The following is a 12,611-nucleotide window of genomic DNA, read 5'->3' as shown; positions in this document are numbered from 1 at the left end:
CTGGGAAGATCCCACATGCCGCGGAGTGGCTGGGCCCGTGAGCCATGGCTGCTGAGCCTGCGCGTCTGGAGCCTGTGCTCTGCAATGGGAGAGGCCACAACAGTGAGAGGCCTGCGTACCGCCAAAAAAAAAAAAAAAAAAATCTCCCAACAAACAAAAGCCTAGGACCAGATGGTTTCACAGGAGAATTCTATCAAACATTTAGAGAAGAGCTAACACCTATCCTTCTCAAACTCTTCCAAAATATACCACAGGGAGGTACACTCCCAAACTCATTCTACGAGACCACCATCACCCTCATACCAAAACCAGACAAAGATGTCACAAAGAAAGAAAACTACAGGCCAATATCACTGATGAACATAGATGCAAAAATCCTCAACAAAATACTAGCCAACAGAATCCAACAACACATTAAAAGGATCATACACCATGATCAAGTGGGGTTTACCCCAGGAATGCCAGGATTCTTCAATATACGCAAATCAATCAATGTGATACACCATATTAACAAATTGAAGGATATAAACCATATGATCATCTCAGTAGATGCAGAGAAAGCTTTTGACAAAATTCAACACCCATTTATGATAAAAACCCTCCAGAAAGTAGGCACAGACAGAACTTACCTCAACATAATAAAGGCCATATATGACAAACCCACAGCCAACATCATCCTCAATGGTGAAAAACTGAAAACATTTCCACTAAGATCAGGAACAAGAAAAGGTTGCCCACTCTCACCACTATTATTCAACATAGTTTTGGAAGTTTTAGCCACAGCAATCAGAGAAGAAAAAGAAATAAAAGGAATCCAAATTGGAAAAGAAGTAAAACTGTCACTGTTTGCAGATGACATGATACTATACGTAGAGAATCCTAAAGATGCTACCAGAAAACTACTAGAGCTAATCAATAAATTTTGTAAAGCAGCAGGATACAAAATTAATGCACAGAAATCTCATGCATTCCTGTACACTAATGATGAAAAATCTGAAAGTGAAATCAAGAAAACACTCCCATTTACCACTGCAACAAAAAGAATAAAATATCTAGCAATAAACCTACCTAACGAGATAAAAGACCTATATGCAGAAAACTATAAGGCAATGATGAAAGAAATTAAAGATGACACAAACAGATGGAGAGATATACCATGTTCTTGGATTGGAAGAATCAACATTGTCAAATGATTATACTACCCAAAGCAATCTACAGATTCAATGCAATCCCTATCAAACTACCAACGGCATTTTCACAGAACTAGAACAAAAAATCCCACAATTTGTATGGAAACACAAAAGATCCCAAAGAGCCAAAGCAATCTTCAGAAAGAAAAATGGAGCTGGAGGAATCAGGCTCCCAAACTTCAGACTATACTACAAAGCTACAGTAATCAAGACAGCGTGGTACTGGCACAAAAAGAAAACTATGTATCAGTGGAACAGGATAGAAAGCCCAGAGATAAACCCACGCACATATGGGCACCTTATCCTTGATAAAGGCGGCAAGAATATACAATGGAGAAAAGACAGCCTCTTCAATAAGTGGTGCTGGGAAAACTCGACAGCGACATGTAAAGGAATGAAATTAGAACACTCCCTAACACCAAACACAAAAATAAACTCAAAATGGATTAAAGACCTAAATATAAGGCCAGATACTATAAAACTCTTAGAGAAAAACACAGGCAGGATACTCTATGACGTAAATCACAGCAAGATCCTTTTTGACTCACCTCCTAGAGAAATGGAAATAAAAACAAAACTAAACAAATGGGACCTAATGAAACTTCAATATGAAACTTCAAAGCTTTTACACAGCAAAGGAAACCATAAACAAGACGAAAGACAACCCTCAGAATGGGAGAAAATATTTGCAAATGAAGCAACTGACAAAGGATTAATCTCCAAAATTTATAAGCAGCTCATGCAGCTCAATATCAAAAAAACAAACAACCCAATCCCAAAATGGGCAGAAGACCTAAATAGACATTTCTCCAAAGAAGATATACAGATTGCCAACAAACACATGAAAGGATGCTCAACATCACTAATCATTAGAGAAATGCAACTCAAAACTACAATGAGGTATCACCTCACCCCAGTGAGAATGGCCATCATCAAAAAATCTACAAACAATAAATGCTGGAGAGGGTGTGGAGAAAAGGGAACCCTCTTGCACTGTTGGTGGGAATATAAATTGATATAGCCACTATGGAGAACAGTATGGAGGTTCCTTATAAAACTAAAAATAGAACTACCATACGACCCAGCAATCCCACTACTGGGCATATACCCTGAGAAAACCATAATTCAAAATGTGTCATGTACCACAATGTTCATTGCAGCACTATTTACAATAGCCAGGACATGGAAGCAACCTAAGTGCCCGTCGACAGATGAATGGCTAAAGAAGATGTGGCACATATATACAATGGAATATTACCCAGCCATAAAAAGAAATGAAATTGAGTTATTTGTAGTGAGGTGGATGGACCTAGAGACTGTCATACAGAGTGAAGTTAGAAAGAGAAAAACAAATAGCGTATGCTAACACATATATATGTAACCTAAAAAAAAAAAATGGTTCTGAAGAATCTAGGGGCAGGACAGGAATAAAGACACAGACATAGAGAACAGCCTTGAGTACACGGGGAGGGGTAAGGGTAAGCTGGGACGAAGTGAGAGAGTGGCATGGACATATATACACTACCAAATGTAAAACAGATAGCTAGTGGGAATCAGCCACATAGCACAGGGAGATCAGCTCGCTGCTTTGTGTCCACCTACAGGGGTGGGATAGGGAGGGTGGGAGGGAGACGCAAAAGGGAGGGGATATGGGGATATATGTATATGTATAGCTGATTCAATTTGTTATAATGCAGAAACTAACACACCATTGTAAAGCAATTATACTCCAATAAAGATGTTAAAAAAAAAGAAGTGTTCATTATATTACATTAATCTCTCTATATTTCTGCTTAAAATATTTCATGTAAAGAAGAGAATCTGGATGAATGTGTGGACAATGATACATAACATATTTTAATATAACATGTCTTATAACTCCTTTCTTTTCCTCCTCCATTTATTCTACTTATTAAATGCTAAAACACTTCAGGTTTATTACTTACTTTCTTGATCTTTTGGATCATTTCCTTCATACTCAGCCCCCTGGATAAACTGTAAAATGTTCTGCTTAAAGAACCTCTGGGCTAGGTCCAATACATTTTCTCCATTATCGTTGAAGGCTTTCAAAGCTTGGGAGGCACTGCTCATTCTACTGAGTAGGAATTTAAAACAGTGAAGGTGGCCTTCCATGGCTGCTAAGTGAACTATAGGTGAGAGAAAAAAATAATAATAATTTAATTTTAAATTGACAATAAGATATCTTGAAAAAAGAAACAACACATTAACTCTAATCCTCCTAGGGAGACAACTATCCCTATCCTATATAACAGAGATGTACTCTGGATGCAAGGATAACAGACCATTTTTCCAGCTTACATGTCCTTACTCAGTCAGCCTTCTAGTCAAGCCACAGCAGTAGATTAAATGGTTGAATAGCTACACTTACTGTGAATGTAGAGAGGCCAAGTGAGGGTCACCAAAGAGCAGGTCTCAGAAAATTTTCTTGGAAAGTGAAATCCCAACTGCACAGCTTATAATTACATGAAAAAAATGCCTTCTATGTAATATAGGTGCTAGATAGATAAATTTATCTTAATATTTTGGAAAAAAGTGGAAGAAATAAACCAAAATAGTCACTATGCAAATAGGGGTGATGTTATTTTTATCACTATGTATTTTGTCACTTTTTCATAAACATTATTTTTATTATAAACAAGAAGACTAGATCAAAACTGCAGACTAAGCACACACACTATCTCACCATTTCTTCTCTTAAATTCTTGAAAATAATAGAAAAATATTTTTTAAAGCCATAAAGGACAAGAAAAACAGACAAGAACACCACAAACAGACAAGAAATATTAAGGAATCCCTGAAAGAAAATATCAATATAATGAATCAGATTGAGGGACAGCCATAACCCAAAAGCTGCAAAAAACAGGAATGGTTCTGGGGTATTACAAGCTTAGAGGCAATGATTACAAAGAACAAGAGAGCCTTTACACCTCTTGAGAAGTGACTATTTGGGAAAGACTCCAATTTGTATACAAATCTTGGCTCTGGAGAAGTAGGGCAGTGCCCAAGTCACCAGTAAAACTCAGGAGAATCAATTAAGTAACAATGTCCACAAGTAGTTGGCACGTGCCAGTGTACACTTTCTCAGCTGAACCTTCCACTAAAAAACTCCCTCTGAAAGTTCGGACTCCTCTAACTGCTTACTCATCATATACATGAAATGTGTCATAGGCATTTCAAACTTAACAGGTCAAAAACTGAACTCCTTACCCTTTTTGCATACATATTCCTTACACAGCTTTCCCCATGTCGGTTAATGGAAATGCTCTCCTTTCCATGAAGGTCAAGCCAAAAACCCTGGAGCCATCCTTGACTCCCATTTCTGTCACTCCCCACATCTAATCAATCAGCAAATCTTACTGGCTCTATCTGTAAAAGATACACAGACCCCAATTACTTCTCATTATCTAGTCCAACCAAACAGTAACCTAAACTATTGCATCAAGCTCCAACCACTCACGCCCACACCCTCACTACAATCTAGTATTATAAACACAATAGCCAAAATGATGGTTTTAAACATAGATCATGTCACTCCCACGCTCAAAATGCTTCAATGGCTCTTGTTACCTCTCTGACCTCATCATCTATTACGCCCTCACTTCTGTTCCAACCACACTGACTTGCTGTTACTCAAATACGCAAGGCACAACCCTGCCTCAGGAGTTTTACACATTGCTGTTACATCTTCCTAAAATGTTCTTCCCCCAGGATATCAAGACTTGCTCCCTCAACTCCAAGTCTTCACCCAAATGTCACCTCTTCAGTGAAGGCTTCCCTGACTACCCTATTTCAAACTTCATCCCCTGTAACACTCTACTCCCCTTTGCTATTTAATCCAAACACATATCCCTATTTAATACAATATATATTCTGTTCATTCATTTTTATTATTGTCTGTCTCCCCCCTCACCATACACAAAGGCAGAGACTTTTGTCTGTTTTATTTGCAGTGATATCCCCAGCACCTAGGGACTGACACACAGATGCTTAATAAATTTTGAATTAATAGTTTTTAACAGAGAAGTCTGAATATAAGCAGTCTAGTCCTGAGGCCACATTCTTAACCTCTACCGTATACTATTAAAAAATATACTACACATGGTTATAAAATAATTATACATGTTTAAGGAAATAAAAGTTGATTTTTTTTTCAATGAGCGGGCAACAAGAGACTAACAAAGTAATCAGGCAAATTCAATAAAGAACTTAATAAAAATGAAATTCCCCCCTACCTTGTATTAAAGAAAAGTCAATTCCAGGTGGAAATGTGAAAATAAAATAATAAAATTCCTAGAAGATAATAAAAGAGTGTCTTCATGAAATGAAGACTTTCTGAATCCTGTTAAAAAAAGTCTTTCCTTTTTTTTCACAGGATTCAGAAAGTACTAACCATAAAGGAAGAGCTTATTAAACTGGACTATAGTAAAATGAAAACTTCTATTCATCAAAAGATATCTTAAAAGAATGAAAAGGCAAGACAATAGAATGGAAAGGATACTTAAAAGGAAAAGATATTTGCAACACATGTAAGTGACAAAGAGCTTGTGGTCAGAATATATAAAGAACCCCTACAACTCAATTAGAAAAAAAGAGGAACAACTCAAAAAAAAAAAAAAAAAAAATGCAGGGCTTCCCTGGTGGCGCAGTGGTTGAGAGTCCGCCTGCCAACACAAGGGACATGGGTTTGTGCCCCGGTCCGGGAAGATCCCACATGCCGCGGAGTGGCTGGGCCCATGAGCCATGGCCGCTGAGCCTGCACGTCCGGAGCCTGTGCTCCACAGCAGGAGAGGCCACAACAGTGACAGGCCCGCGTATAGTTAAAAAAAAAAAAAAGTGCAGAAGCTTCAAACTGGTATTTCACAGAAGAAAATAACTAAACAGCCATTAATCATATGAAATGATGTTCTACATCTCTAGTCATCTGGGAAAATTCAAATTAAAACCACAATGAGATATTACTATACACTCAAAAGAATGACTAAAACTAAAAAAACTGATAGTGTCAAGTGCTGATGAGAAAGTGGAGTAACTGAAAGCCTTAAACACTGCCTGTGGGTGTATAAATTGATAAAAACCACTTTGGAAAGTCAAAAGAAGCCACACACAAAAGGACACCAGTGTATTATTTTATTCCATGGAGTTCAGAAAAAAAACAATACTAATTTTTATGTTGGAAGTCAAGGTAGTGATTAACTTTGGAAGTTGGCAGTAACTAGAAAGAGCACACGAAGGAGACTACCCTGTTTCTTGATTTAGCTGATGGTCACAGAGAAGTGTTCACTTGTGAAAATTTAGTGAGCTGTGCATTTGAATTGGGCGTTTTTCTGTATGCATGTTATATGTCAAAAATAAAATTTTTTTTAAAAAGACTGAGAGTAAAAGAGTTACTTCCAGATACACAAAAATCGAGAGAGTTCATACCAACAAACCTTCACTAAATGAACACTAAAGGATGTCCTTCAGAAAGAAGCAAAATGATCCAAGATAGCAGTGTCAAGGGATGGAAGATGAGGGCAGGGAGGAAAGTCAGAGCCAAATTATGAAGGCCCAGCATGCCAAGCTAAGTAATCAGAGATCCACTGGGATCTAGGGAGTTTTTAATAATCAAAGTGATTATTTTGCCTGGACTTCCCCTTCATTTGTTTGCTACCTAAGATTCCTTTAAGACATAGTTCAAGTATTGTTTCAGTAACCAATCTCACTGTGGTCTAACTCTCTTCTGAACTTCTACAGCACCTCTTAGAAGAAGACAGGGTACTTAAGAGTATAGGTCTCAGCTGGCTAGTTGACCGCAGGCTAGACAACTGCAATTAGCAAATTAACTCAAATACACTAGTGTTCACTATCTGTACTATTACTTTTTTAAGTAATCTGTGGGGAAGAGACATATGAAGTTAAAAAACAATAACACTAGAGAGTAGATGAGGGAAACAGCTGGTGGGAAGAGTAAATCCAAGTTTAATTTTGGATATTTCTCTTTTGCTAATATGGTTCCAGAAAAAAAAATCAGTCACATGATGGGTACATAACATAGACATAATATAAGATAAAAAATGTTCATGTCAACATATTTACTACTTTAGTTTTGTTAGGAAATATTAGAATGACGACAGTTCAAATTTCTTAAACATGATCAAACATTGTTAAAGTTTACATTAATAGAAAAACAAAATATTTGCTTTTGCGAATACCTGGAAGGTTTCCATTGTAGTCCACATCTTCTATGCTACATCCCCATTTAATGAGAAGTTGCAGACAGCCAAGCCGCCCATGAAAAGCTGCATAATGCACAGGTTTCCACTCTCTCTTATCAGTCACGCTGGGATCCTAGAGGTAACATTCACAAGGACTCAGTTCTTTTACGTTTTGTAGGGGAAACACTAAGTCTAGCAGCTTAATTCTGCAAATGAGAATTGGAGGCTGTTCTTAAAACTATAAGGCAAACACTAAATATCATAGAAATATTTACTGCAACCACTGATTTGAACATATGAGCTAATAATATACAAATGAAATTATAAAGTCTTTTAAAAAAGAACATAACTAGCCACATAAAAATCGTTTCTTTTTAAAAAGGAACTTAACTAGTCATTTTACTGGTCACAAGTTCCTGACCAATAAAATGAAAGAGATGGATTCAAATGATCAAATATTATCCTTGGGAGCATAACCAAAGAGTTAATGAAAAAATATTTAACTCTTATAAGAAGTTACTTTTTACAGCCACTGGGTAATATTAAAAATAAATATCACAATAAATGAAATTTCTGGAGATATAAATCACTTTCTAAATTAGTGTATGAAATAAGAGTTACCAAAGAAACAGGTAAACACACAGCAAGTCAGAAGATTTACAATCCCTGGTTAAGATGTGTCTGGAAGCTTCAGAATCTTCCCTGTTAAACTCTGAACTGACATGAAGAATTCATAGCCTCTGAAATATTTTGTACCACTAAGCTGTTTTTGTTGTTGTTGTTGATGATTTATCTAAATTATTGCTCCCATGTTTAAAGATAGAAAAGCTAAAGAGAGAGATCAAATTACTTCCTCAAAGTCACATAAGGGATTTACAAAGTCAGGAAGAGATAACCAGACTACCAAATGTTAGTCCATATGATATGGACTGTATGGACTATAGTCCATATCATTATACATTCTCACTTATTAACAGGCATCCCTCACCACTCCACTTCGGAGCATTATTTGTAAAGTGAAAGAATGTCCGTGTGTTGTCGCAAGGTGTAAAGGAGTGCATCCACGATCATCTTGAGCTGCCAGATTGGCTCCATTAATTATAAGAGTCTGAAAGTAGAGACATAAGAATGAGTTTACATGAAGATAGATGTTAAATCATAAATGCAGATGCAGATTATTTAAAGGCAAGGAATTTGTTAACCTATAGCTAAGCTATTATGTAAGTTCTTACATGTGTGCTACACACAAAGTGTGAGAAATTCTTAGCTAGTCCTAAGAAAATGCTTGAGATCCTTTTTAACATTGCCTAGGAGACATGTATACCCAATTTCACATTCTGATTTGAGTATGTACATACAATTTATAAAACAAACTTTTCATGAGCACAGATTAACAACCACTAAGTTAAATAATTTAATGCTAAGCTAATAAAATTGAAATTTAAACTTCCTCTGTTTCAAAAGCAGAATCTTTTATTAACTGGGTTTTGAATACAATAAAAGGATTTCATTACTAAAGTAACCAGTTCTAAGCTCCAAATCAAAATTCTAACGGCATCTGAGGAGATTCCATCTGAATTTACAATTGGCCCAATTTCTGTATATGGGTTACATCATATACACAACACACCCCTTTATATAATATACAGAGTAATTGGTTTAAAAAATTATTAGCAAATATTTTTCAGTTTTACCTCCCTCCGACTTTTTTTCTTTTAACCAGGCTATATTTACCAGCATCTCAGCAAAAGTTTACTTAGTCATAATTCCTACCAAGAGTTTTAGGAAGAACAGTATCCATGATTTTGCCTGACTCCCATTAACAAACTAGTCAATAATCATCACAAACCATATACTGAGTGCTTACTATGTCACTACAAAGAATATGAAGATATATCAACTTAGGGAATTAGGACACATGTAGAGACAAAGACAATCAACTATACAAAGCAGTCCTTGGTAAGTAACAACTACAAAGTATAGTACCCCAAAGCACCACAAAAGCTCTAAGAATGAAGAGATCACTTTGGGGAACAGAAGGACAATCAAGGGAGAGGGAGTGGGTTAAACTAATGCTTAGAGGAAGGAAAGCAACAAGTAAAGCTTCATTTGACCCTGATATCCCCTTAAGTTACTATTGTATTTGCTCCTTCCTTTCACTGCCTACTTTCCAAATACCTCAATGCCTCGACTTCAAATCCACCTGCAAATTGGGTGCTGTCCCTATCACTACATAGAAATATAGCCAACCTCTCCCTATAGAGAGTTCTCTAGTTCAGTGGCATTTCCTTAAGTGCTGTTCCCCTTAGTTTTATTCTGTAAGTGATACTCTGCCTGACTTCAACTTCTTCCTTCACTTGCACAGCGCTAATGGGTCCTGACTCTCTATCTCTCTTTCTCCTCTGAATTCCTTACTCATTTCGCTGCTTCCTCCCATCCCTACTAGTAACATTTTTCAACATTCAATCCTCAGTACTCTGTACTCTTCTCTAAGCTTTATTACTCCTGAAATCTTTGTCACCAGTGTCCTTTTCAACTGCCCTGTCCTTCAGCACCCGAATGACCTATAGGCACCTTAAACTCAACATGGGCCAAAGTTGAACTCAACATCCTTCCTCCCAAACCTCCCCTGCCTTTCAGATGTCCCTATCTATAGTGCCATAATTATCTGTCGTTCTGACTCAAAACCTTACAGTCTCACTACACTTTGCCAATGCCTGCTATGCAAGATGTTTTAAATAATTTTCTTTGTTTCCCACTGCCACCAACTAATCTCAACCTCTATGGTTAGTGATAATATCAAAAGTCTCTGATTATCTTGCTTCCAAACACTCTCTTCATCCTACATAATCCTGGATACATCTTGCTAGAATAATTTCCTGAAATATTGTTTTCATTACTACATTCCCCTGTTAATGTCTATGTGCATGTGTATGTATGTATGTGTGTGTATATACATATATATACACACATATACATGTGTATAGTATACATATAAAATTCTCTTTCCTATACAAATGAATCTTTATTCTATTCCTAAGACATTTTACAAGTCTGGCTTTATCTAAACTTAGTTCAGAACAAATCATCTACACTCAGTCAAACTCATATAATGGTATATTCCTTGAACACACCTCATTTTTCCAATTCAAAGATTTCACATAGAATTATAGCATAGAGGTTAATGGGACAAAGTCTAGGTTCAAACCCTGGCTTTGTCACTAACTTAAGCAACGAACTTAACTCTCTGAATCTGTTTCCTAATCTACAGGAAGGGAAACTCATAAGATATTGTATTAAATGAAGTGATGCATGGGAGACGGTGACTGACACATAAAAAGTGTTCAATAAATTAAAATCATTATTTTTATTTGCTCCTGACACCGTCCCTACCTACAATGCTTCTTCACTACTTATCTTTTTAAAATCAACCCATTCTTTTAGGATTAGCTGAAGTTTCATTTCCTCCATTTATGATTCCCTTATCTTCTCTTAAGTTCTACCGTTCTTCTCATCTATACTTTTCATGAGAACCATACTCAGAGACTGTGATTTGTACTGTTTTGTAACTCACTGAGTAAAGCTACTGTCATTCCCAATAGAATCTCAGGCTTCTTATAGGCAGGGACTGTTTGCTTATATGATTTTGTATTCCTCGAAGCTCCAGTCCATTTCACAACATTGATTAAGTCTATTTACTCTAATAAACTAGATCCTGCCACATATTAATGTATAACTCTGGCCAGGAAATACATTAAATGAGGAATTTTAGGCATGGCAAGCTATAAAGAAGATAATCTGGGCATGACTATGACATCCCTTAAAACAACCCAAACAGATAGCCAACTGCTTTAGAGATAATATAATTTCCGATCTTATACAATCTGTCTGAGTGACAGTTGGTACCAAAATATGAGTCCTGGAATCCAGTAAGTTTTTGTTTAGAACATAGAACTACTAAGTCTATGGGATCAAATTATTAGAATAAAGGCAATAGCCCAACAGAACTATGCTAAAGTAATTAAACTTATTGAATTTTTAAAAAAAGTAACCAAAGTTATTATCACCTGCATGCAAGCATCCTGTCCCCTGATGGCAGCTATGTGAGCTGCTGTCCAACCTCTCATGGTTGCTTGTGAGAGATCAGCTCCACGCCAGAGGAGCCAATGAAGACACTACGTTAAGAAAATACCCATGTTAGCAGATATTTTTAACATTTTTATATCTTTAAAGTTAGTCTATCATCATGAAATACTACAGCCTGAGAAGCATCATAAGTGAATGAGGGGGCCAGGTATAAGAAAAACAAAAGCACAAGCACAATCATATGGTAACCCACATTTGGCCTTACTGTTGGGTAAACAATATGGAGTGGTAGGAGCTATGGCAAACTGGAGACCACATTCCCTGTCCATAAGGTGAAATACTACTCAATTCCAGCCAGTTTTTGCAGTGAGTGAAATGCTGGTCCATATCTTACGTTTGACCAATACTCTGCAAGCCAAACAAAACACATCTGTGGTCAAATTCACTCAACGGCTGCCAATTTACAATCTCTGCCATAGATCTTTAAATGGGTCCAGAAATTTGTGTATCAGAGAAGACACTGTAATTCTGATGATACTTTCTAAGAAAATAAGTGGCATATTAAACAAAGTGAGGGAGTAAAACACATCTTCATTTAAGATTTTTTAAAATTAACTTAAGTCTCAATATAATTCAGTACTAGAGGTCTGTGCCACATATAGTGTTACTCTCTTTATATATTCAAGTTTGTAGATTCTACCTTAAAGAAGTTTCTTTCTTTATAAAAGAATTGATTGTATCATTGGGATACACTGTCACATCAATCATTGCGATATCATTTTTTGAAAAGGCTAATCATTTAGGTATCATTTGCCTGTCATGGAGATTAATGGCCAATAAAATATGGGGAGGGGTGGAGTTGAACCTCACTAATAATCACAGTAAGTCATTCATTTGCTCAACAAATATTTATGGAGAACCAACTATATGCTAACACTGTACAGGTACTGGAGAATAAAACCACTGTAAACATGCATGTACAAGTTATTTATCTCTCTGGGGTAAATATGCAGAAGTGAGATTTCTGGGACACAGGTAAGTATATGTTGTTTAACTTTATAAGAAACTGCCAAACTGTTTTCCAAAGTGACTGCACCATTTTACATTTCTACCAGCAGTG

The 12,611-nt window shown here is 36.5% G+C and overlaps 1 protein-coding gene across 9 annotated transcripts in view; it reads right to left on the bottom strand.

Moving 5' to 3' along the window:
- ANKRD42 (ankyrin repeat domain 42) overlaps window positions 1–12,611 on the bottom strand; it is a 104,224-nt gene that overhangs the window by 79,847 nt on the left and 11,766 nt on the right. For 6 of the 9 annotated variants that reach the window (XR_002647437.3, XM_089915362.1, XM_022593953.3 and 3 more), the window contains 4 exons: window positions 11,473–11,580; window positions 8,394–8,513; window positions 7,403–7,538; window positions 3,137–3,337 (listed from right to left, as the gene is read on the bottom strand). Coding sequence is in view for 7 of the 9 variants with exons in the window: in XM_089915362.1 (XP_089771488.1) it covers window positions 3,137–3,337; window positions 7,403–7,538; window positions 8,394–8,513; window positions 11,473–11,580 (565 nt within the window). In the remaining 2 variants the exon portion in view is untranslated. Of the gene's footprint in view, window positions 1–3,136; window positions 3,338–4,418; window positions 4,578–7,402; window positions 7,539–8,372; window positions 8,514–11,472; window positions 11,581–12,611 lie in introns of those variants that run through there. The other 3 variants (XR_016393861.1, XM_089915363.1, XM_089915364.1) reach the window with 3 other exon arrangements.

This window comes from Delphinapterus leucas, chromosome 7 (assembly GCF_059928025.1).
Source record: "Delphinapterus leucas isolate spDelLeu-1000000601 "Yukka" chromosome 7, BTC_Dleu_Yukka2, whole genome shotgun sequence".
Taxonomy (NCBI): Eukaryota; Metazoa; Chordata; class Mammalia; order Artiodactyla; family Monodontidae; genus Delphinapterus; species Delphinapterus leucas.
The sequence above is the reverse complement of the archived record's forward strand: the minus strand, read 5'-3'. Positions and strand labels throughout refer to the sequence as shown.